Raw genomic sequence first — 26,549 nt, 5'->3', positions numbered from 1 at the left:
TCTGTATGTGGGATCTTAGTTCCCTGACTAAGGATCAAACCTACACCTCCTGCATTGGAAATGCAGAGTCTTAACCACTGCATCACCAGGGAAGTCCCAGAATTTCTGTTTCTGATCTCAATATTATCTGCATATTGGAGCCTGAGAAAAATCTCTGGACAGTGGGGAGTGATGTAAAAGTAGCCAAAACTACAACATGTAAAGAAAAATGAGCATCTCAAAAGCACTGTTTTCTTCTCTTTAGGAGTGGGACAAGTTGGTGGATTGGATCGTCTGTGGTTGTTACTTAGGAAAATGTAAGAGTGGGTAGAGAGATCGTCTTTTTGATCCTAGATCCTACGAGGGGAGCATACGTGAATCTCGCGGGCTCTTAGCTTGCCATCTGTAGGCTGAGCGCATGGTCCCATCTCAAGATGCTGTAATGTCTGACCTTCATGTTGTGTTAGTTTTACTCTTGTGCTGCTCTTCCCAGTCTGGGAATGTCAACTGTTCCTGATGTTCCATTCTCCTTACTTTGTATCATTTTACCTCTTCAATTTCTTTGAAATATATTCCTCTGAGGGTCTGTAATTTTATCTGGTTTCCTTGCTGTGATAATCCACCTATGTTTAATTGGCAGCCTCTGAGTCTCTGTGTAGTGGATTTAGTAGGTAACAGAAAACTGTGATGGAGACACTATTCCTAATGTTATTTTCTTGCTCTCTAGCAAGTCACCACTTGAAGCTATCCAGTAGAGTGATCAGTATGTTCTAGGATTATGAGAGAGAAAGAATCATGAGAGCCTGATACGTCTTTCCAGGTTATTTTCTGGCTTTGGAGACTCTGTCAAGGGCACCATGACAGTGTTGTTGATGTGTATCAAGGACCATATATTTTAGCCTCTGTAAATGGTATGGGAATTTATCCCAGGACAACTTTGTCCAAGTTCACATTCTCATATCTATGAAGCTATTGGCTGCACTGTTGTTCTGTGCATTGTAGGTATTTTTTTATTTTATCATTGAGTTCAAATTTCTGTGTTACTCTCAGTGTTTCTGTTTTGTATTTGCAATGCTTTGGGTGACTGATTGGGAAATGGTCCCTATGGTGCAACTGGTGATCATTCCCTCTTAAAATTCTTCATATAGTCTTTGTACTCAACTTACTATCAGATGTATGATTTCCACATATTTTCTCTTTTACTGTTGATTGTCTTTTCAAACTCGCTGCACTTTAATGCAGAGTAGTTTATAATTTTGATATAGTTCAATTTATTAATATCTGGTTTTATTTTGTGGCCTGTGCTTTTGGTGTTATATCTGGTAAATCATTTGTGGGTCCAATTTGCAGAAACATTTCCTGAACGTTTACTTCTAGGAGTTTTATACATTTGGGACTTAGGTTTTGGTCTTTGAACCATTTTGAGTTCGTTTTTGTCTGTCAGTTCAGTTTAGTCGCTCAGTCGTGTCCGAGTCTTTGCGACCCCATGAATCGCAGCACGCCAGGCCTCCCTGTTCATCACCATCTCCCGGAGTTCACTCAGACTCCTGTCCATCGAGTCCGTGATGCCATCCAGCCATCTCATCCTCGGTCGTCCCTTTCTCCTACTGCCCCCAGTCCTTGCCAGCATCAGAGTCTTTTCCAATGAGTCAACTCTTCGCATGAGGTGGCCAAAGTACTGGAGTTTCAGCTTCAGCATCATTCCCTCCAAAGAAATCCCAGGGTTGATCTCCTTCAGAATGGACTGGTTGGATCTCCTTGCAGTCCAAGGGACTCTCAAGAGTCTTCTCCAACACCACAGTTCAAAAGCATCAATTCTTCGGGTTTTTGTCTGTAGTGTATGATAATGTTCCAAGTAAGTTTTTTGCTGGTGGGTATTCAGTTTTGTCAACATGTCTTGTTTCATAGACTGCTTCCGCCATTTAGTAGTTTTTACACCCTTGTGAAACATCTTTTGAACATCTCTGCAAGAGGTATTTTTGTTTCTGTTTTAACCATTCTTTTTAGGTATGCAGCTGCTGCTGCTGCTAAGTCGCGTCAATTGTGTCTGACTCTGTGTGACCTCACAGACGGCAGCCGACCAGGCTCCTCTATTTCTGGGATTCTCCAGGCAAAAACACTGGCGTGGGTTGCCATTTCCTTCTCCAATGCATGCATGCCAAGTCGCTTCAGCTGTGTCCGACTCTGTGCGACCCCATAGACAGCAGCCTACCAGGCTCCTCTGTTCTTGGGATTCTCCAGGCAAGAATACTGGAGTGGGTTGCCATTTCCTTCTCCACTTTTTAAGTATAGTAAATTTACAGTTTTGTGTTTCAGGTATACAGCAGTTTACAAGATACTCAATATAGTTCCCTGAGCTGTATCGTAGGTTCTTGTTGTTTTATCTATTTTGTATATACATTTGTTTGTAAATATTCAAACTGGTAATTTATCTGTCCCTTTCCTGCCCCCTCACCATCCTGTACTATCCCCTTTGGTAACCATAAGTTTGTTTTTTATTCCAGTGAGTTTATTTTGTGAATAAGTTCATTTGTATCATTTATTTCAGTTTAACATATAATATCCTATGATATTTGTCTTTCTCTGTCTGATTTCACTTAGAATAATCCCTAAGTCTGTCTAAATTGCTGCAAAAGGCATTATTTCTTTGTGTTTTATGCTGTGGAGGTGGCAACCCACTCCAGTGTTCTTGCCTGGCGAATTTCATGGACAGGGGAGTCTGGCAGCTGCAGGTCATGGGCTCTTAAAGAGTTGGACACTGCTGAGCTACTTTCACTTCACAATATTCCCTTGTATATATGTACCACATATTCTTTATCCCTTTGTCTGTCAGTGAACATTTAGGTTGCTGCCATGTTTTGGCTGGTATAAATAGTGCTGCTAAAAACATTGGGGTGCATGTATCATTTTGAATTAGTTTTCATCCTTTCTGGATATATACCCAGGATTGGAATTGCTCTTTCATGTGATAGCTGTATTTTTAGTTCTTTATGGAACCTCCATGCTATTCTCCAAACTGGCAGTACCAATTTATGTTCCTTCCAACAGTGTAGGAGGGTTCTCTTTTCTCCACACCCTCTCAAGCATTTATTGTTTGTAGACTTTTTGATGGTGGTCATTCTGACCAGTGTGAGGTGATACATTTTTGTGATTTTGATTTGCATTTCTCTCATAAGTAGAGACATCAAACATCTTTTCAGGTGACTGTTTGCCATCTGTTTGTCTCTTTTGGAGAAGTATCTGTTTTGATCTTCTGCCCAGTTCTTGACTGGGTTGGTTGTTTGTTGGTTTATTTTGATATGAAGCTGTATGAACTGTTTGTATATTTTGGAAATAAATCCCTTATAGATAGCATCATTTGCATATATAGTCTTCTAGTGCAAAAGTTTAATTTTTGTTCCTTTTTTGGTTTCCTTTGCTTTGAAAGAAGGTTTTAAATTTAATTAGGTCTCATTTGTTTGATTTTGCTTTTATTACCATGACTCTAAGAGATAGATTCAAAAAAATTTTGCTGACATTTATGTCAGTGTTTTGCATTTGTTTTCTGCTATGAATTTATTGTATCTGGTCTGGCATTTAGATATTTCACACATTTTGAGTTTATTTTTGTATGTGGTGTTAGAGAATGTTCTAATTTCATTCTTTTTCATGTAGCTATCCATTTATCCCAGCATCACTTATTAAAGAGACTTCTTCATTCTATATTCTTTCCTCCTTTGTTATAGAATAATTGACTCTGAGTAAATTGGTTTATTTCTGGGTTTTCTGTCCTGTTCTACTGATGTGTGTTTCTGTTTTGTGCCATCATCATACCACTTCCCTGGTGACTCAGATGGTAAAGCCATCTGCCTACAATGCAGGAGACTCAGGTTCAGTCCCTGGGTCAGGAAAATCTGCTGGAGAAGGAAATGGCAACCCACTTCAGTATTCTTGCCTGGAAAATCCCATGGACAGAGGAACCTGGTAGTCTGCAGTCCATGGGGTCACAAAGAGTTGGACACGACTGAGCGACTTCACTTTTACTTTGTTGACTGTGAGTTGGTAGTATAGTCTGAACTCAGGGAACATGATTCCTCCAGCTCTGTTCTTCTTTCTCAAGATCATGTTAGATATCAGAGTCTTTTGTATTTTGGTACAAATTAAGTTTTTCTTTGCTTTATGAAATATGTCATTGTTAATTTGAGAAGGGTTGCATTGACTATGTAGATTGCCTTGGATAGTATGGTCATTGTGACAGTGTTACTTCTTTCAGTCCAAGAACATGGTATATGTTTGTGCCATCTGTTTGTGTCATCTTTGGTATCAGTCATCAGCATCTTATAGTTTTATAAGTACAGTTCTTTTGACTTTTTAGGTAGGATTATTCCTTAGAATTTTATTTCTCTGAGGTGGTGAATGGGATTGTTTCATTAATTTCACTTTCTGATATATCATTATTAGTGTATAGAAATGCAGCAGTTTTCTATATATTTTGTATCCAGCAAGTTTACTCTGTTCATTGATGAGGTCTAGTAGTCATCTGGTGGCATCTTAAGGATTTTCTGTGTGTAGCATCATAGCAACAGTTTTACTTTTCCTTTATTTTTTTTACCTTAAATTCCTTTTATTTGTTTTTTTTTTCTGATTGTTGTGGCTAGGACTTCCAAAAATATGTTGAATAAAAGTGGCAATAGTGAACATTCTTGTCTTATTCATGTTGTTAAGGGGAGTGTTTTCAGTTTTTCCCTGCTGAGTATGATGTTAGCTGTGTGTTTGACATATATAGTCTTAATTATGTTGAGGTAGGGTCCATCTGTGCTGACTTTCTGAAGGGTTTTTATCATATATGGCACTTGAATTTTGTCAGAACCTTTTCTGCTTCTATTGATGATCATACGGCTTTTAGTCTTCAACTGTTACTGTGGTGTATCATAGTGATTAACTTGTGGATATTGAGAAATCTTGCATCCCTGCAATAAATCCCACTTGATCATGGTATGATCCTTGAATGTCCTTTAATGTATTAGTAACTGTTTGAATCTGCTCTTTTGAACTCAGGGAAGGTCTAGGAGAAAAAAGCCTTTTTCTACAAAAAAGAGTTGGATGCCTCAGAAAGGCTTTTGTAACTGGGAAAGTCTTCCAGAGTCAGTGTCAGTCCCTCCTTTCCTTTGATACTCCTCGATCTTGAGATGACCATGTGTGGAAGAAGAAACGAAGTAAATGTCCAATGGAGAGGTTAATCGTATTTGGCAGAGGAACCCAGGTTTAGATAGCCTTTTCCTGGATTTTCCTGCTGATTTCTGCTAATAAGATTCTTATACAATATCCTGGAATATTGTGTATGTTTTTCTTGAATATAAGCATTCCATTGTAAGTTACAAAATCAGAGTTGGATACATTACATTATAAATAGTATAACAGGTATTATCCTGCTTTCTCCATATATCACAGTCACTTTTAAAATCTCTCTTGTTTCTGTCCCATACCCGTAGTATAATGCCCATAAACTTGCTGAACCAGTTCTTTTCTTTTAACGTCAGTATATTAGTTTGTGCTCTCAGTTATTTTCACAAAGACATGCAGTCAGAAGCTGATATCTGACATAAACCTGTGTGCCCTATGCTCTACGCAGGCCCTTTCTTAGTCCTGACCAGTCCTCATGTAGTACCTTGATGTGGGTGGAAACGTTGTTCTTACCTATCACATCCCTCCACCTTCTACATACTCTCACTGTAAAGATAATCTCTGATCATTTATTGAACACGTTTCTCAGGACATGACCTAAATCACTCTGTGCATCCATGATGACTCACAACCCATTTCGAGATGGGATGGTTGAATAATAGTTAAACAGACTTCTTTTGTCTTGTATCTTCCTTGATATTTTCCTTCTAAGTTTCTTTTATTTTTATTTTTTTGAAATATTTTCTAGTCTATTCATTTGTTGGGTGGTCATGTTTACAAATAAGTTTTTTCAGTCATCCCAGTAGGTTCAGATTCATATCCTGGTTCTCTTACCACTTTGTGGGCCAGTTGGGTGTGTCTCCTGCTCTGATTAGAGAAAAACATGTTAATTTACCTCAAGCCTTTAAAGCAAATTAGTGCTGTCAGTAGTACATGTTTTATAGTAAATACTCAAAATTTTATTTGTTTATAAAAGGTAATATCTATATTCTGTCATGTTCTTTATGATATGACTTTACATTATATCTTTTTTTAATATAAATTTATTTATTTTAATTGGAGGTTAATTACTTTACAGTATTGTATTGGTTTTGCCATACATCAACATGAGTCCACCACAGGTATACACGTGTTCCCCATCCTGAAGCCCGCTCCCTCCCCACTCCCCGTTCCATCCCCCTGGGTCATCCCTGTGCACCAGCCCCAAGCATCCAGTATCGTGCATCAAACCTGGACTGATGATTCATTTCATATATGATATTATACGTGTCTCAATGCCATTCTCCCAAATCATCGCACCCTTTCCCCCTCCCACAGAGTCCAAAAGCCTGTTCTATACATCTGTGTCTCTTTTGCTGTCTCGCATATAGGGTTATCGTTATACCATCTTTCTGAATTCCATGTATATGCGTTAGTATATTGTATTGGTGTTTTTCTTCCTGTCTTACTTTACTCTATAATAGGGTTCAGTTTCATCCACCTCATTAGAACTGATTCAAATGAATTCCTTTAATGGCTGAGTAATACTCCATTGTGTATATGTACCACAGCCTTCTTATCTGTTCATCTGCTAACGGGCATCTAGGTTGCTTCCATGTCCTGGCTATTATAAACAGTGCTGCAATGAACACTGGGGTACACGTATCTCTTTCAATTCTGGTTTGCTTGGTGTGTATTCCCAGCAGTGGGATTGCTGGGTCATAAGGCAGTTCTTTTCCAGTTTTTTTAAGGAATCTCCACACTTCTCCATAGTGGCTGTACTAGTTTGCATTCCCACCAACAGTGTAACAGGGTTCCCTTTTCTCTACACCCTCTCCAGGATTTATTGCTTGTAGACTTTTGGATCGCAGCCATTCTGACTGGCATGAAATGATACCTCATTGTGGTTTTGATTTGCATTTCTCTGATAATGAGTGATGTTGAGTGTCTTTTCATGTGTTTGTTAGCCATCTATATGTCCTCTTTGGAGAAATGTCTATTTAGTTCTTTGGCCCATTTTTTGATTGGGTCGTTTATTTTTCTGGAATTAAGCTGCAGGAGTTGCTTGTATATTTTTGAGGTTGGTTGTTTCTCAGTTGCTTCATTTGCTATTATTTTCTCCCATTCTGAAGGCTGTCTTTTCACCTTGCTTATAGTTTCCTTTGTTGTGCAGAAGGCGTTTAAGTTTAATTAGGTCCCATTTGTTTATTTTTGCTTTTATTTCCAATATTCTGGGAGGTGGGTCATAGAGGATCCTGCTGTGATGTATGTCGGAGAGTGTTTTGCCTACTTTCTCCTCTAGGAGTTTTATAGTTTCTGGTCATCTGTTTAGATCTTTAATCCATTTTGAATTTATTTTTGTGTATGGTGTTAGAAAGTGATCTAATTTCTTTCTTTTACAAGTGGTGACCAGTTTTCCCAGCACCACTTGTTAAAGAGATTGTCTTTAACCATTGTATATTCTTGCCTCTTTTGTCAAAGATAAGGTGTCTATAGGTGCATGGATTTATCTCTGGGCTTACTGTTTTGTTCCATTGATCTATATTTCTGTCTTTGTGCCAGTACCATACTGTCTTGTTGACTGTGGCTTTGTAGTAGAGCCTGACGTCAGGCAGGTTGATTCCTCCAGTTCCATTCTTCTTTCTCAAGATTGCTTTGGCTATTTGAGGTTTTTTGTATTTCCATACAAATTGTGAAATTATTTGTTCTAGCTCTACATTATATCTTCTTAAAATTTTATTTATTTTTTAATTGAAGGATAATGGCTTTACTGAATTTTGTTTTCTGTCAAAACTCAACTACATTATATCTTATATGCATTTCACTTGCAACATTTTTCAGCAATATTGTGTCTGACCCTACTCAATAAATACACAAAGCACTCACTTTTTATTTATTATGTTTTGGTGCCATTAAACTAGGTATTAAGAATAGTGCATGGCTAGAGATTAGCCTTGCTTGGTGGCTCAGTGGTAAAGAATTCACCCTTTAATGCAGAAGATGCAGGTTTGATTCCTGAGTCAGGAAGATCCCATGGAGAAGGAAATGGCAACCCACTCCACTATTCTAGCCTGAGAAATCCCATGGACAGAGGAGTCTGGTTTGCTACAGTCCACAGTGTCGCAAAGAGGCAAACACGACTGAGCGACTGTACAACAACAATATAGGTGGGGGTTGCATTGTTTATTGGCTGTTAGAAAACTGGTGAATATTTTATGTCTTAATTTATGTGTCATTTACAGATGATGGTCTTTTAGCGTGTATTCTGCAATACAGCTGACACATACCACTTGTTAACATTATAAAATGCCTTTTCTTTTTGGGTACATAGTTCTATAGCAGATTTAGAAAACTATGTTGTTTCAAAAAATTGTTTTAGTAGTATTCTTCATTTTCTCATTTGTTTTCAATTGTAAACAACCAATTATGAAAAGTTAATTATTAATTGGGTAAGCATGGTTTTGGATTATTTACTGTTAAAATATATAATATATTGTTTAGAATTTATGTACAGTAAGTTTGCAGAATACAATTATAGTGTAATATTTTGTTTTCAATTTGAGACAGCCGTTGATTGATACGTTCCTAAGGGCCCTGGTAGAAAAACACTCTGTTTGAGAGTTGGCATAAGATTGTCCAATGTGAGTGTTTGGCATATGGTTTTTAAAACTAGGCTACCTTAACGGTGAATTTATGTTATGCTTTCTTAAGTTAAGAATTCTATTCCTTTAGTGTTTTTAAAGACTTAAGATGATCATTATGGTGTTTCATAACTTGATGTATTACTTTTGGTGTAATATATATTCAACATGAAACATTTATTTTTGAGTTATTGTGAGCAGGATACCTATGATTCTTTTCATCTTGTAGATATCTCTCCTACACATGTGATGAAGCATTTACAACCCACAGCGAACAGTGATAAACTAGAAACATTCCAAACACTGATGCTGGGAAGCCCTGAAAGCTGTGAAATAAAACTTTTTCATCTTTGGGAAAGTCAGGAAAATATGTGTGACTTTGAGTGTCAGGGGAGTGATGACAAAATAAATTACAAAGGCACACCTATAAGCGTTTTTGGAAATGTGCCTGATGGAAGAGATTCACATGATAGGAAGGATGCAGGCATCAAGCCCTTTGGAAAGAGGTTTGGATTTAACTTTCAGGATAAACTGCAGATGTTTCAAACTGGCATAATAATCTCTGAATATAATGAAGTTAAGAGTTCTGTCAACAACAGTTTCTTATTTTCACCACTTCAAAGAATTCCTCCTTGTGTCCAAACCAGTGTTTCTAATATATATGGAAATGATTTCATGAATCCTTCAGGAATAAGAGAAGAACTCAAAGCACACAGGGAAAAACCTTACAAATGTGATGAGTGTGGCAAGACCTTTACTCACAGCTCACACCTCAAGAGACATAAGAAAATTCATACAGGAAAGAAATTATTTAAATGTGATATATGTGATAAAGTCTTCAGCCAAAATTCAAACCTTGCTCGTCATCAGAGGGTTCATACTGGAGAGAAACCTTACAAATGTGATGAGTGTGGCATGGCCTTTCGTGTAAAGTCAACCCTTTTAAGTCATCAGACAGTTCATACTGGTGAGAAACCATACAAATGTGATGAGTGTGGCAAGGCCTTTCGTCTAAAGGTAACCTTTTTAAGTCATCTGACAATTCATACTGGAGAGAAACCTTACAAATGTGATCAGTGTGGCACGGCCTTTCGTGTAAAGTCAAGCCTTTTAAGTCATCAGACAGTTCATACTGGAGAGAAACCTTACAAATGTGATGAGTGTGGCAAGGCCTTTTGTGTAAAGTCAACCCTTTTAAGGCATCAGACAGTTCATAGTGGAGAGAAACCTTACAAATGTGATGAGTGTGGCAAGGCCTTTTGTGTAAAGTCAACCCTTTTAAGTCATCAGACAGTTCATACTGGAGAGAAACCTTACAAATGTGATGAGTGTGGCAAGGCCTTTCGTCTAAAGTCAATCCTTTTAAGGCATCAGACAGTTCATACTGGAGAGAAACCTTACAAATGTGATGAGTGTGGCATAGCCTTTCGTCTAAAGTCAAACCTTTTAAGTCATCAGACAGTTCATACTGGAGAGAAACCTTACAAATGTGCTGAGTGTGGCAAGGCCTTTGCTCAGAGCTCACACCTCAGGAAACATAAGAAAATTCATACAGGAAAGAAATTATTTAAATGTGATATATGTGACAAACTCTTCGGCCAAAATTCAACCCTTTTAAGTCATCAGGCAGTTCATACTGGAGAGAAACGTTATATATGTGATGAGTGTGGCAAGGCCTTTCGTGTAAAGTCAACCCTTTTAGGTCATCAGAGAGTTCATACTGGACAGAAACCTTACAAATGTGCTGAGTGTGGCAAGGCCTTTCCTCAGAGCTCACACCTCAGGAAACATAAGAAAATTCATACAGGAAAGAAATTAGTTAAATGTGATATATGTGACAAAGTCTTCGGCTGAAATTCGAAGCTTGCTCGTCTTCAGACGGTTCATACTGGAGAGAAACCTTACAAATGTGATGTTTTTGAAACGGCCATTGGTATAAAGTCAACCCTTTTAAGGCATCAGACAGTTCATACTGGTCAGAAACCTTACAATTGTGATGAGTGTGGCAAGGCCTTTCGTGAAAAGTCAACCCTTTTAAGACATCAGACATTTCATACTGGAGAGAAACCTTACAAATGTGATCAATGTGGCAAGGCCTTTCATCTAGGGTCAACCCTTTTAAGGCATCAGACAGTTCATACTGGAGAGAAACCTTACAAATGTGATGAGTGTGGCAAGGCCTTTCATCTAAAGTTAACCCTTTTAAGGCATCAGACAGTTCATACTGGAGAGAAACGTTACAAATGTGATGAGTTGGTGAGGCCTTTCGTGAAAAGTCAACCCTTTTAAGTCATCAGACAGTTCATAGTGGTGAGAAAGCTTACAAATGTGATGAGTGTGGATAAGTCTTCGGTCAAAAACCACATCTTCAACATCACTGGAGAATTCATACTGGAGAGAGACCTTTCAGATGTAATGAGTGTGGCAAGTTCTTCAGTCAAAATTCACCCCTTACAAAACATTGGAGAATACATATAGAGAAACCTTTCAAATGTTTCGAGTGTGGAAAATCCTTTTCTCAGGTCTCAGCACTTGCTAAACATCAGAAAATCCATACATGAGAGAAACTCATGTGAATGTGGTATATGGTAGAAGTCTTCAAAATTCAAAGTTCAAAATTCACACCCTACTGTTGCTCAGAGAATTCATCCTACTGAGAAACCATACAAATATCATGAGTGTGGCAACATCTTAGGCTTTATGAGAAAATTCATACTGGATAGAAGCCAGATATATATGTATTTATTAGTCAGGTCTTTAGAACATGAATTCATTCTAGAAAGATTCCTCACCAATTTCACAAATGTTAAAAAATAAATAAATAACCCTATCCTCACATCTCACCAGTAGTATCAGAGTATTTATTCTGGAGAAAACACACAGCAATGTAACATGTGTGGCAAGGATCTTAGCCAAAAGTCACAAGATAGGAACGTAGGGGAGCCATACTTCCCAGACTCAGTGGTTGTGGCAAATCCTTTACCTTTTTCACTCTATGTATTCTCTGATGACTTTAGTTCAGGTACTCAGCAACTGTAGTAAGTCCATATTTGAAGAGAAGCTGTAGAGATCTTTTCGTGTAAAAGTAACCTGAATTCTACCTCTGCAAATATGATTCTTTGGGACAGTAGTCCACCATCTTTTTGGTCACCTGGCTTTCTGAATAAAGTCACTATTCCTCGCCCAACAAGTAGTCTCTGTTTATTGGCCTGTTGTGTGGTGAGCTCTAAGAGCTTGGCTTTGACACTGATCAAATGCATTTGCAACATGTGTTTCACGATGGTCTCTGGGAAGGAATGAATGAGATGAAGGGACTGACTTCATCAGATACAATTCATTCACATCCATGTTCCCTGGAAAAACACACAGCCTGAATTACAAAATTCAATAGTGAGTGTGAATTAGCAACAGGGAGGGTGGAAAATAATGTAAAACTAGGACATGACTCATCATGGTCAGTAGGATCAGGAAGCCCTTCCGTACATAGTCCAGCCTGTTATAAAACATAATGTTCTACCAACTGACCTTGAACAGAGTAGGCAAGATGGTAAAAGGCCTGGGCTTTTCGTAGGAGGAGAGGGAGAGTTACCAGGGACTGATGGTGTGCTAGGAACAATGCATAGAAATAGGGTCATGTTCTCCATTGGATAGAAATAACTGTTGTATATATGATTAAAGAAGAGTTACTCTTATTTGTGGAAATTGAAGACAGAGCTGTCATGGTCTTTGTAGACCAGGACCTGAGGAATGGAGTCGATGAGAAGAAGGAAGCAGGGGACCCAAGTCTCGAGTGAAACAAGGGTGCTTTATTTGCAAAAACGCATGTTTATATATCTTTACACAAGGCAACTTTAGGCAGTAAAAACATTGAGGAAAAACAAAGCGAAGCAAATAACAATCTTGAAAGGGCCAGAAAGCATTCCATATCCTGAGGAAGACGGGCATAACTGAACAGATTACCTTCAAGTAAAAGGTCACTGAAGGGAGTCACTGAATGGATTCCAAGCAGATGTTCTTTCTCATGACCTCAGTCCTGAGAACTGCATGCAGCTCTGCTCATTCCTGTTTTCCAGGAACTGATAAAGAATAGAGTCCTTGAGAATCAGCACACAGAAGAAGAAAATATCCTGTTGGATCCTTTAAATTTGAATGTCCCCTGACAGTTCCCCCTTTTTACTTTTTCATAATTGGAGATGACTGTAGATACTTGTGTGAAAAAGGCCCTGAGCAAGTGAGTTTGTTTAGTTTGAACAATTATAGTTGAAAGGCATCAGTATGTTACAATTATAATCACCAGGATAATTATCAGCATTATAGTTCCAGATCCAATACTATGTGTAATGCCTTGAAACCATCTTTGAGGGTCTAGCCCAGATAATTGATCAGCTAGCTGTTCAGCTAAGGTTCCCATATTGTTGGAAGAGGGTAGACTCTTAGAGAAGGTTTCAAGGATTTCCTTTTGCAACAGTTGTACATTTAAGGAAGCATTATTATGCATATCTTGCAAATGAAATTTAATTTTTTTCCCAATTGTAAGCACTATGGTTGAACCGAAGAGGAGTGATACAAAATTAAGTAGAATTCCAATCACAATTTAATAATACTTGTTTTTGTAAATCTATTAATTGATCTCCAACCCATTGGATGGCTGTTTTTATCTTGAACTTTTTCATCTTTCTCAACCTGAGTGACCCATATAGTACGAGCATCTTTAGTCCAATTTGGAATAAAGTTTTGTATTTGAATTGAAGTTTGTAAAGCAGTGTCTGTGACAGTGGCAGTGGTGCAAATGGCTATTAACCCCAAAATGCCAAGAATCAAGCATCTAATTGCTTAGATCGTCAGAGTAATTTAGTAACTGGGAGGTAAGTCTTACGATGGGATCCTGTTTGCAGGGTCGTTGGAGATCTGCTGGCCACCACAGACTACGTCGTGATCGAAGAATCAAAAGGGATTCGTGTTTTTCGAGAAATAGAGGAATTAAGACAAGTATACAATTTGCAATCTATACAAGTCACAGAACGTAAAGTGACTTGTAAGTTTCCTATGGCAATAACAAAAGGAATGGGAACGCAAGCTTGTATAAAATATGAATGATTATAATGGAAGGAATAGTTACTATGACTATGACTGGTCCCTATGAAATATCCAGTCCAGGTTCCAAGTTTTCAGTATTTGTAGCAAGTTTCCAGATGTCCCATTGTTCAGGGCCAATTTGTTTATTGAGGACAATTTGAGGGCAAGGAGGTGCCATTCCACCATCAAGCCAGCCAAGGAGTCCTTTGTCATGGAAGTGTTCCATTGAACTGTTGGTAATCTTCCATGTTACTTGAGTAACATAATCACACATGGTACTGTTAATATCATCTGAGCAGTACGATAACCACATGCCATAGGGTCCCCAATCACCAATGCTGTAATTGGTCACAAACATGAATTTCCATGATTTAGCTTGACATCTATCTCAACAAACAGGAGTATATTTAAAATCCTTATAAGTAAACCCCTTACATTCCAACTTTTGCCCTTGTCCTGGAGTGTTGGTAGTATTGAGGTGGTTCTCATAAAAGGACAGGGCAGTAAACAGTCTAAGCAATGTGTGGAAATTCTTTTTTGGAGGCAGGATGAAAGCCCACGTTTGTCGACTTACATTAATACATAATTCTGCTGGGCCCATGCATAAAGGAAGGATTTTATAGCCTAGAGGAATGTTAATTAATCTTCCTTCGTCCTCAGGATGAGAGGGCCCCTCCAAGCTCCAAGGAGGAGGCATATGTACTGAGTCATTAGTGGATACAATCGGTCCTGTATCTGTCCAATCTACAACCTGCAGTAAAGGAGGGGTTAGGTATATAAGCCCAATAAGTGTGATTAATCAAGTCAGCCTGAGCGGGGAAAGCAAAAGCAAGCATAGTGACAAAAATATTTTTAGGATTCTGAGGCATTCGCTGTTGAGAAACCAGATTTTCAGCTTGATTAGTAAGGGTTTTTATCTGTCCCCAAGTAGGGAAATCATAAATTCGATGACCTCAAGTGCAGTGTTTCTTGGAAATTTTCAAGTCACCATGGCTTGTACTGGAAATTCCTCCTCCTGGGGATTTCGCCATTTCTTCTCTATCTTGAATGCCGGTGGCTCCCCTGGGGCGGATCTTCTGAAGAGGAAGCCAACTGATTTCGTTGGGGCCATCTGGAGAAATCCAAGCATACCCCTTTCCCTGTAATATTAATTTTCCAGATTTCCATTGTTTAGTCCACCCATCTTGATACCAAATGGGCAGAGGAAGGGAGGTATCCTTCAATGCCTCAAACTGTTTTTCTGCTTTGTCAAAGTATCCCCTTGAGGCAAGTTTAAAATTTTTAAGCACATAACTTGTATTAAAATCACTGCAGATGGTGATTGCAGCCATGAAATTAAAAGACGCTTACTCCTTGGAAGAAAAGTTATGACCAAGCTATATAGCATATCAAAAGCAGAGACATTACTTTGCCAACTAAGGTCTGTCTAGTCAAGGCTATGGTTTTTCCAGTAGTCATGTATGGATGTGAGAGTTGGACTGTGAAGAAGGCTGAGCGCCAAAGAATTGATGCTTTTGAACTGTGGTGCTGGAGAAGACTCTTGAGAGTCCCTTGGACTACAAGGAGATCAACCTTGGGATTTCTTTGGAAGGAATGATGCTAAAGCTGAAACCAGTATTTTGGCCACCTCATGCGAAGAGTTGACTCATTGGAAAAGACTTTGATGCTGGGAGGGATTGGGGGCAGGAGGACAAGGGGACAACCAAGGATGAGATGGCTGGATGGCATCACTGACTCAATGGACGCGACTCTGAGTGAACTCCGGGAGTTGGTGCTGGACAGGGAGGCCTGGCATGCTGCGATTCATGGGGTCATAAAGAGTTGGACATGACTGAGCGACTGAACTGAACTGAAGTGAACAATAGTTATAGGATTAAAGATTATATTGTGTTGGAATGTGTTGGGGTCCTTTAATGGACTGGAACCTGGCGGTCCGGTGTCGAAGATAAGAAAGTGAAAGAGAGAGAGAGAGAAAGAAAGACACTGGCACCCAAGCTCTGATGGAGCAAAGGTACTTTAATGATCTTTCTGTGAGTGTATATAGGCTGTTGTACAAGAAATTTCCTTCAATACAAACAAACATACAGCAACCATTACCAAGGGAACAAGGGATTAATAATGGTCACAAGGTCAGGAGACAATCCATATCTCAAGAAAGAGGATCGAGATTAAGCAGTTTTGTTGTAAGGAGAACGTTTACTGAAGGCGTTTCAAGCCTGTCTCCTATGACCTCAGTCCTGGGAGCGGCGTGCTGTTCCACTGATTTCTGACAACAGAAACTGATAAGGAACAGAGGATTTATGAGGAACAGCACGTTGGAATCCTCCTGTTAAACATTCCCTGACAATTCCCACTTATTTGTAAAAAGGGTTCTGACCATTTGAGTTTGTTTAGTTCTAACAATTTTGCATGAAGGCAATGGTGAACGACAAATATAATTGTCAAGACAATCACCAAAATTACAGTTCGAGACCCAGTGCTGTGTGTAATGCTTTGAAACCATCCATGTGGGGCTAACCCAGATAATTCATCAGCTAGTTGTTCAGCTAAAGTTTGCAAATTAGTGGAAGAGGGCAGATTTTTAGAAAAGGTTTCAAAGATTTCTTTTTGTAATAATTGTACATTCAGAGAGGCATTGTCATGTATGTTTTGTAAATGAAATTTGATTTGTTCCCCGTTGTAGGTACTATAATTGAATTGAACATGTGTAACACAAAATTGAGTAGAATTCCAATCACATTTTAGCATCACCTGTTTTTGTTCATGTATTAATTATCTCCAACCCAGTTGATGACTGATTTTGGTTCCTGTATTTCATCTTGAATATCCTCATCTATCTGAGCCTGAGTGGCCCACATAGTATGAGCATCATTAGTCCAATTTTGGATAAAATTATGTGTTTGAATTGAGGTTTGTAAAGCAATGCCAGTGACAGCAGCAGTGGTGCAAATAGCTATTAATCCCCAAATGCCAAGAATCAGCCATCCAATGAATCATTTAGATCACTGGAGCAGTTTAGTAAGTAACCGGAAAGCAAGTCCAGCCATGGGGCCTTCTTCCCAGGGCTGCTGGAGATTTATTGGTAACCACAGACTACATCGAGATCGAAGAATCAAAAGGGATTCATTTCTTAAGGAAACAGAAGAGTTAAGACAAGTATATAATTTGCAATTTATACAAGTTTCAGAACGTAAAAGTCTTATTGAATTGTAAACTTCCTATAGCTAGAACAAAAGGAAGGGGAACACAAGCTTGTATGAAATATGATTGATTATTACGAAAGAAATAGTTTCTGTGACTACAATTAGTCCCTGTGAAATGTCCAGTCCAAGTCCTAAGTTCTTTGGTGCTCGCAGCAAATTTCCAGGTGTCCCATTGTTCAGGCCCAATCTGGTTATCGAGGAGTATTCGAGGATGAGGTGGGTGCCATTCCACCCTAAAGCCACCCAAGAAGTCCTTTGTCATGGTAATGTTGCATTATAGTGTTACTAACCTTCTATGCTACTTGAGTAGCATAATCAAGCGCAGTGCTGTTAATATCATCTGAGCAGTTAGATAACCACATATCATGGGGTCCCCATTCGACAATTGTATGATTAGCCACAAACATTAATTTTCCTGATTTGGCCTGACACTTGTCCCAATGAACCAGAGTATATTTAAAGTTCTTATTAGTAAACGCTTTGCATAGTGTTCTTTGTTCTTTCCCTAACTCTTTCCCTAAAGTTTCAGTAGTATAAACATGGTTCATAGACAAAGAAAGGGCGGTAAATAATCTAAGCAACATCTGAAAGTCCTCTTTTGGAAGCAGGGCAAAAGCCCAAGTTTGTCTGCTAACGTTTATGCATAATTTTCCTGGGCCCATACATGAAGGACTTCATAACCTAGAGAGGTGTTAGTTTCACTTTTTCAGCGTGTGAGGGCCCTTTAAGGCTCCAGGGAGAAGGCATATGTATGGAGTCGTTGGTTAATATGATTGGCCCTTTCTCCATCCATTCTACAACCTGAAGTAAAGAGGGGTTGGATATGTAAGCCCAGTGTGATTGATTCGTTCAGCTTGAGTTGGGGGGAGGTGCCAGCAAGCAAAGCAAACCAGTCAACAGAAACATTTTCAGGACTCCGAGACATTCTCTGTTGAGAAACCAGATTTTCAGGTTGATTAGTAAGGGTTTTTATTTGTTGCCCCAGACGGGAGATCATAAGGTTGATGCTGCTGAGGGCGGTGCTTTCTGGAGATCTTTAGAGCCACCATGGCCTGTATTGGAATTTCTTCCTCCTGGGGTTTTTGTTGTCTTATTTCTTCATATTGAAGGCCGGGGGCCCCCTTGGGTTGGATCTTCCAAAGAGGAAGCCATGTGAGTTCATCTGGGGAAATACAAGCATGCCCCTCTATAAGATTAATTTCCCATATTTCCATTGTCCATTCAACCTGTCTTATTACCAAATGGGCAGAGGAAGAAGAAGAGTCCTTCATTTCCTCAAAATGTTTTTTTCTGCTCGTGTCAAGATATCTCCTTGCAGTAAGTTTAAAAAATTTAAAACAAAGCCATATTAGCAATAGTTATAGGCTTAAAGAATATATTGCATTGGAATCTAGTAAAGTCTGCTCTGGATAAGGAAGATAGAAGTGTTCCTGTGTATTCCCCCGTATTTAATTTTTTATTTGTAGTTTCAGTGTGTAATGTGTTTGTTTAACTGTGTCTTGTGTTTGTGGATTATAAGAAATGTCTGTATAATAGAGGATGAATGTAAAAATTGTTTGAAATGCTTAGAAATACAAGCAAGGTCATTGTCTGTTTTTATAGAATTAGGTATTGTCATTATTGCAAAGTAAGCTAACAGGTGGGTTATAACGTGTAGTTTCATGTCGGAGAGCTGTGGCCCATATAAAAGAATTTGTGTCGATCGAGACACGTAAGAAGGAAGAGGAAGAAAGTTCAGAGCAATGAGTTCCATCCATTTGCCATAAAATTCTTTCATTGGTCAGAAACCTTTTTTTATATGTTTGTATTTATCATTATGGCAAATAAAATACATATTTATTAATAGTTTAAATCTCTTTAGTTTTTCTGTAAGGAAAACTTTTTGTAAGAGGAAGTTAGTGTTCAGTAATTAATTTTCTAAAATCTTACTTTATTTGGAAATGATCTAGCTATTTAATAAACTTTTCTTATTTCGTTTAGAACAATTTTATGAATTTAGGTTAACCCAATCCTAAGAGATTAGGTAGAAATTTTGAAAATATAATTATTTTTATTAGAGTTTATCTAAAAGTTTTCATCTCATTTATATATTTATATATATATATATATATAGTGAGTTACTTTTTTGTTGACAAACTTAGTTTACCTTAAATCTAGGTACAATAAAAGTATTATATAATGATTTAAGACATGTCTTAATTAGATTAACAAATGATTATATTTATATTTAAATAAACATTTAATATTGAATATTTTTCAGTTGACATGAACTTGAATTTAAATAGAGCTCATTAATTTCATATTATCCAAAAACAAAGACATACATTGAGACATAGATAATTTTAGATAGACAGACAGACATAGTTTTCCACATGACATTTAAAATATCTTTCTGATATATGTATATATATATGTGTGTGTGTGTGTGTGTGTATTTTTTTTCCCCTGAGTTCCACCAATTTCTTTATGACTGGAGTCCCAGATAGAGTGGACTGTGTATCCCAAGGACATGATAAGAGTTAACTTTAGGTTTTTTCTTAGGCCTGTTTTTGTTTCCGAGGCAGAATTGGAGTGCCAAAAAAGAATTTTAACAAGTTAACCTTTTCCTAACTGCACATGTAAGAAGAACCGGTTTTGCAATTTCAAAAAAGTTTTAATCAGTATTTTCTGGAGTCTAAAGAATGAATATCATGGCCATTCAGAGTCAAAAATATCACTTCTCCTTTTTGTAGTTACAGTATATTACTAATGATATATGCATGAGGGACTTGCTGTCACATTGGATGTAAAGCCTTGGCTACAAAATTTTGACAAATAGGACTGTTAAGTATACCTTGAGGTAACACAGTCTAATGAAATCTTTTATGAGGCCCAATGTGATTAGGAAAAGGGAGAGAGAAAGTGAATCTCTCTCAGTCTAAAGGGTGTAAAGGTATATTTAAAAAGCAATCTTGTACATCAGTGATAATAATGTGCCAATTTTGAGGAACAGTGGTAGGGGATGGGATCCCTGGTTGTCGTGCACCCATGGGATTCATAGATGCATTAACTTTTCTAAGGTCTGTTAAGAGATGTCATTTGTTAGATTTCTTTTTTATAACAAAAATAGAGTTCCAAGGAGAGTAAGATTCCTCAGTATGTTTTAATTCTACTTGTCTGTCTATAAGTTCTTTAGTAGCCTGTAATTTTTCTTTCATGAGGGGCCATTGTTCTGTGCAAATAGGCTCATCATTCTTCCAAGTTAGTTTAATAATTGCTTTGTTTGTTAAATGAGCAGTGGCCCCTAGGAAAAATGTGGAATGTATGTCTGAGCCTGCCATTGCATAAGTAAGTCCCTTCCTATTAGATTAAGGGGTGCATCTAACACATAAGGACTTAATGTTGCGGGCTGGCCTTTCAGTCCTTCATGTGGGTAGATTTGAATATTTTGATAAATTTCTTGTACTTTGGTTTGAGATATTCCTGCAATTTGGCAAGATATTTTCTATAGGCCAGGTTTGGGGCCATAAGTGTTTGGAAATAATAGTAATATCAGATCCGGTGTCGAGGAGACCAGAAAGTCTTGAAGCATTAATTTTGATATTTATATTTGACCGGGCATATTGAGATACCAGTGATGTCCATAAGGATTGTTTTTGATCTGCCAAATCTGCTTGTCTGTACATTATTAGAGGAGTTAATAGAAATGTAAGGCAACAGAAGTAATTGAGCAATTTTGTCCCCCTTTTTGAATTGCCATAGAATCTGAGATGACATCATAATTTAAATCTCTTCTTTAGAATCTGAATCAATTATTCCAGGGTGAACAGTAATTCCTTTAGAAGTCAAACTAGATTGGCCAAGTAAAAGACTGAAGATTTGTGGGGGCAGGGGTCCAAAAAGTCCGGTAGGTACTGTAGAAGGGACTGCTTGAGGGTAAAGGGAAAAATCATTTAGGGCTGCTTTATCGACCGCAACACTGCCAGATGTTGAGGTTTGAGGGAAAAGATAGAAGTTGCCCCTGGTTTTTGTTGTAGGGGATCTGCGGGGGCGGGGGGGGGGGGTGTCCCCTGTTTGGAGTTTTCCAGAATAGGTTTTTCTTCAATATCAAATTTAGACTTACAGTCTTTGGCCCAATGCATTCCTCTATGGCAGCGAGGGCAGATTCTTCGAAGTTTTTTATTAGCCTTCTTAGGGCAGTCCCTTTCTAAATGGTTTTTTCCTCCACATGTAAAGTATCCTTCATTTCACTTTCTAGAAGGTAGCAGCCATTGTCTTAGCTAGCATTTGCATCTTTTGAGTTTCTGATTCTAGATTGCAACAAGCCTTCAAATAATAATAGTCCCAGTCTCACGAATTGGAACCGTAGCTCTCTGACATTCCAGATTTGCATTCTCATAAGCAAGTAATTTCTCTAGCTGTTTTTTTTGGCTTCTTCTCTGATTACAGTACGGGAAATAGCAGTTTCTAATCTAGCTAAAAAACCAGCATAACGTTGATTAGGTCCTTGTAATGTTTTAGTGTAGCTACCTGTAGGCTCTCTTTGAGGAGTAATTCAATCCCAGGCTTCAAGGACCACTGTTTTCCATTGTTCATGCAATAAGGGAGGGCATTGTATTTGAGCTTCTATGGTATCAAATTGGTGCCAGTTAACATTACAAAAGTAATTTGGTTTGGGGGAGTGCCAGCTTGAGCATTCTTGTTAGCATGATCTCTGGCTATATCTTGAAACCACATTGTCCATTGAAGATATTCTCCTGGTTTAAGGAGAGCTTTTATTAAAGTTCACCAATCATAGGGAATTTAATTTCCAATAGAAGATGCCACAACATTTAGAAGCTCTTTAGTAACAGGCGAATGTGGACCATACATAGTTACAGCCTTTTTCATTTGTTGCATGTAAAAAAAGATTAATGCCTTCATATTGAGGTATTATGTGCCCTTGAGTGTCAGGATTTCTTAAAACTGAGAAGATGGAGAAACCATCGGCATCAGAAACTTGTGATTGCAAAGCCCGTAATTCAGAGAGCCTCTGTCGTGGAGGAGAGTGAGTAATGTTATGCCCAAGGTCCCAATCCCCAGAACTGAGAGAACAAGACATCCACAGCAATGCAAACGCAAAAAGGGAATTTATTGCTAGCTCGAGCCAGGGCCCAAGTTTCATCCAACGCAGTGGAGTGGAACAAGGGCCCTGGCTTGAGCTAGCAATAAATTCCCTTTTTGCGTTTGCATTGCTGTGGATGTCTTGTTCTCTCAGTTCTGGGGATTGGGACCTTGGGCATAACATTTGGGGGCTCGTCCGGGATACCCTGACTGAGAAGAACAACACCTTCCAGGCATAAGGGAAGCCTCACTAGGAGGAAATATATCTAGACGCCGGCATTAGGTCAGGGGGTGAAAGAGTCGCCCAGCCAGCATAAGTCCGGGGCCCAGCATTCAAGCTGGAAGGCAGCTGGTTCTGTGAGATGTTCTGTAAAGGAACGGGGGAAAACGTTTCTCCCGATCCTGAGTCTGGTGGGCAGTGGACGCCCTTTGGTAAGGTAACTTTGGGGAACAGGACAACAGCAACCCGGGATAAACCTAGTTCAGTGTTTTCGGCTGATATTTGTTCGTCTACTGTCTGTCGCTTGTCTTTGTGTGCCAGCGCCGTGCTTTTTGTGTGTTGATTGTGGGTGTTGCTGCCATGGGTTAAAGTTATTCTACACTGCTATCTGTAATGACTGACCATTTTTCCGATTTTAAGTCCAAGGCTCAGAATCTATCCCTGCTAGTAAAGAAGAGCAAGCTAAAAACCCTATGCTCATCTGAGTGGCCGACATTTCAGGTCGGCTGGCCGCCGGAGGGAACTTTCGGCCTGCCGGTCATCCAGGCTGTTAAAGAAAAGATAATGGCTCTGGACCCTCGGGGTCATCTGGACCAAGCTCCCTACATCCTGGTCTGGGAAAATCTAGTAGAAGACCCTCCCGTCTGGCTGAAACCCTTTACTCACAACCCCCCCAGTGCTTCTGTTCCACAGGTCCTGGTCATGGAGACCGCTAAGGAAGAAAACCGGGAGGCATAGGAGAGCCGGAAGAAACCGATACTCCAGGAATCTTCTCTATACCATAGCCTGATTGATTTAGACACTGAAATCTCTCCTCCCCCGTATATCCCGCCACCCTTGCTCCTGCAGGTACCTCAGGTGTCGTCCGGAGAACAAAGAGGGAACTCAGAACCCTCGGCTCCGCAGCAGGAAGGGGGGCCAGCCCAGGGAACTCGCGGAAGGACGCAAGTGGGTGGAGACTCGTCTGACTATGGGAGCCGAGAGGCCCCTTCGTCTGCTGTTCGAGCACTTCCTGTCCGGGTTGGGCCGGCAAATCGTGACGGAGAATGGAATTATCAATATTGGCCATTCTCTACCAGCGACTTATATAACTGGAAAGCTCAAAACCCCTCTTTTTCTGAAAAGCCCCAAGGCCTTATTGATCTTTTAGACACTATCCTGTTTACTCACAATCCTACTTGGGATGATTGTCAGCAGCTGTTACAGGTGCTTTTCACCACAGAGAAACGGGAGCGAATTCTGTCGGAAGCGCAGAAATACGTTCCCGGAGTGGATGGGAGACCGACCATGCAGCCCCACTTAGTGGAGGAAGGGTTCCCTTCCATGTGGCCGAACTGGGACTTTGAGTGCACGGAAGGTAGAGAGCGTCTTCGGGTCTACCGCCAGACTCTAATGGCCGGCCTCCGGGCAGCCACCAGGAAACCGAGGAATTTATCTAAGGTGAATCTGATAAGACAGGAGCCTTCTTAGAGAGGTTAATGGAAGCCTTTAGGCAGTATACGCCCATGGACCCCCAGGCTGATGAGTCACGAGCAGCAGTTCTGTTAGCTTTCGTGAACCAGGCAGCTCCAGATATCAGGAGAAAGTTACAGAAGATAGAAGGGCTGGGGGAACTGTCAATACAGGATCTGGTAAGGGCAGCTGAGAAAGTGTTTAATAACAGAGAGACCCCTGAGGAGAGGGAGGAACGGATTAAATGGGAAGAAAAAGAATATGAGGAACGGATTAGACGGGAGGAAGGGGAATATAGGGCTGAAGAAAACCGGAGAAATCAGAAAGAGCTGGCTCAGATCCTTTTTGTGGGGACGAGAAAGGGGCCCGAAGCCCCGAGAACTAAAGACACCCAGTTGGGAGGAAAGGAAAAACCAGCTAGACCTGCCCTAAAGAGAGACCAATGCGCTTACTGCAAAGAGAAGGGACACTGGAAAAATGAGTGCCCCAAGAGAGACCTGAAGAAAAAGACTGTAAGAAAGGAAGAATCTTCCTCGGGGACCCACGTCTTATATGCAGGGGAAGATAGTGATTAGGGGGGTCAGGGCCCGGCACCTCTCCCCGAGTCCTGGGTAACTATTAATGTGGAGGGGAAACCGGTCGGCTTCATGGTGGATACGGGAGCCCAATACTCAGTTCTCAACCAAAAATTTGGGCCAGTGTCCAAAAAGACTAGCTTGGTCCAGGGAGCCACCGGGACAAAGAGATATTACTGGACTACTAAACGAAAAGTGGACTTGGGAGCCCAACGGGTGTCCCACTCGTTTCTGGTGATCCCGGAATGTCCGGCCCCTTTATTAGGAAGAGACCTATTGGCCAAAGTCAATGCACAAATTCACTTTGACTCTGGGGGGATATCAGTCACAGATGGGCTTGGACAACCAATTCATGTTTTATCCCTGGCACTGAGAGATGAATACAGACTATATTCACCAAAGCCCCCTGCAGCGGTGGATCCTGCTATGCAGCAGTGGATTCAGAAATACCCTCTGGCCTGGGCAGAGACAGCGGGAGGAGGACTGGCTAAACAAAGGCCTCCCATTGTTGTTGAATTAGAAGCAAATGCTACTCCTGTGAGGGTGAAACAGTATCCCATGAGCCAGGAGGCCCGGCAAGGAATTATGCCACACATCCAGCACCTCCTAAAGGCAGGAATTCTCAAAAAGTGCCGGTCCCCATGGAATACTCCCCTGTTGCCTGTGAAAAAGCCCGGGGGAACAGACTGTAGACCAGTCCAAGATCTTCGTGAAGTCAACAAACGGGTGAGTGACATTCATCCCACTGTCCCTAACCCCTACACCCTCCTGGGCAGCTTGCCACCAGACTATGTCTGGTATACAATTTTAGACTTGAAAGATGCCTTTCTCAGCTTGCCTTTGGCCCCCCAGAGCCAAGAAATCTTTGCATTTGAATGGGCTGATGAGGACGGCCAAACTGGGGCAGCTGACCTGGACTTGCCTCCCACAGGGGTTCAAAAACTCGCTGATGTTGTTTAATGAGGCTCTAGGCGAAGATCTCTGTGAGTATCGAACCAGCCACCCCAAAGTTGTTCTGTTGCAGTATGTAGGTGACTTAATGCTGGCCGCTACGACTAAGGAGGTATGCCTAAAGGCCACAGGCGACCTCCTCCAGACTTTGGGGACATTGGGGTACCAGGCAAGTGCGAAGAAGGCCCAAATTGCTAGACAGGAAGTTATTTATTTGGGATATAAAATAAAACAGGGGCAGAGATGGTTGACTCAGGCTATGAAAGAGACTATTCTACGGATCCCTGAGCCAACAACTCCCCAGCAGGTGAGGGAGATTTTAGGGACGGTTGGGTACTGCAGTCTATGGATTATGGGGTTTGCTGAAAAGGCCCGACCTCTATATGAAGGAAGCAGAGAAAATAGAGACTGGACTTGGACTGAGCCAATGAGGCGGGCATTTCAGGAACGTTGACAGGCGTTACTGGAAGCCCCAGCCCTTGCTCTTGCGGACCCAGCTAAGCCGTTTCAACTGTTTGTGGATGAAAAGCAGGGAGTAGGGAAGGGAGTCCTGATGCAGCAATGGGGACCTTGGAGACGGCCTGTGGCATCTCTCTCTAAACAACTGGATCCAGTAGCTGCGGGATGGCCACCCTGTCTCCGTATCATCGTGGCCACTGCTCTCCTTGTCCATGATGCTGACAAGCTGACTTATGGACAGCGTCTCCTGGTCTACACTCCTCATGCCATAGAGGAAATCCTCAAACAGCCACCTGGTAAGTGGATTTCTAATGCTCCCTTAACCCATTACCAGCCCTGCTGCTGGATGCTCCCCGGATACACTTTCAAACACCTTGTTTTCTGAACCTGCCACTTTGCTACCCATCCCTGATGAGCCCCCAAATGTTATGCCCAAGTCGTGAAATCTCCCAGTGACCACCAGGGAGCCGATATCCGATGCAAAAGCAAGAGAGTTTTTATTACCAAGCTCGAGCTGGGGCTCCTCCCTATAGCTGCTGCGTCGGTATCAGTGGGAGCCCCAGCTCGAGCTTGGTAATAAAAACTCTCTTGCTTTTGCATCGGATATCGGCTCCCTGGTGGTCAATGGGAGACTTCGCAACTTGGGCATAACAAGTAAGTGCTGATTTTTTGCAAATATGAGTCTGTGCCAAGGACTTTTTGTTCAGAAGAGCATAAAAGGTCATTGCTGAACCACGCAAAGATCCATCCAGTAAAAGTATCCACCCAA

The 26,549-nt window shown here is 40.4% G+C and overlaps 1 protein-coding gene across 1 annotated transcript in view; it reads left to right on the top strand.

Annotated features, from left to right (window-relative positions):
* LOC138096914 (zinc finger protein 665-like) overlaps positions 1–23,813 on the top strand; it is a 29,550-nt gene extending 5,737 nt beyond the window's left edge. Inside the window, exons 3-7 of the mRNA XM_068993153.1 lie at positions 8,992–9,779; positions 9,864–10,580; positions 10,743–11,018; positions 22,764–23,075; positions 23,193–23,813. Of these exons, the coding sequence (XP_068849254.1) occupies positions 8,992–9,779; positions 9,864–10,580; positions 10,743–11,018; positions 22,764–23,075; positions 23,193–23,813 (2,714 nt within the window). The remainder of the gene's footprint in view (positions 1–8,991; positions 9,780–9,863; positions 10,581–10,742; positions 11,019–22,763; positions 23,076–23,192) is intronic.
* The last annotated feature ends 2,736 nt before the right edge of the window (positions 23,814–26,549 follow it).

The sequence above is a fragment of the Capricornis sumatraensis genome, chromosome 20, assembly GCF_032405125.1.
Source record: "Capricornis sumatraensis isolate serow.1 chromosome 20, serow.2, whole genome shotgun sequence".
NCBI classification, from domain to species: domain Eukaryota; kingdom Metazoa; phylum Chordata; class Mammalia; order Artiodactyla; family Bovidae; genus Capricornis; species Capricornis sumatraensis.
Note: the sequence above shows the minus strand (reverse complement) of the source record. Positions and strands in the feature narration are given on the sequence as shown.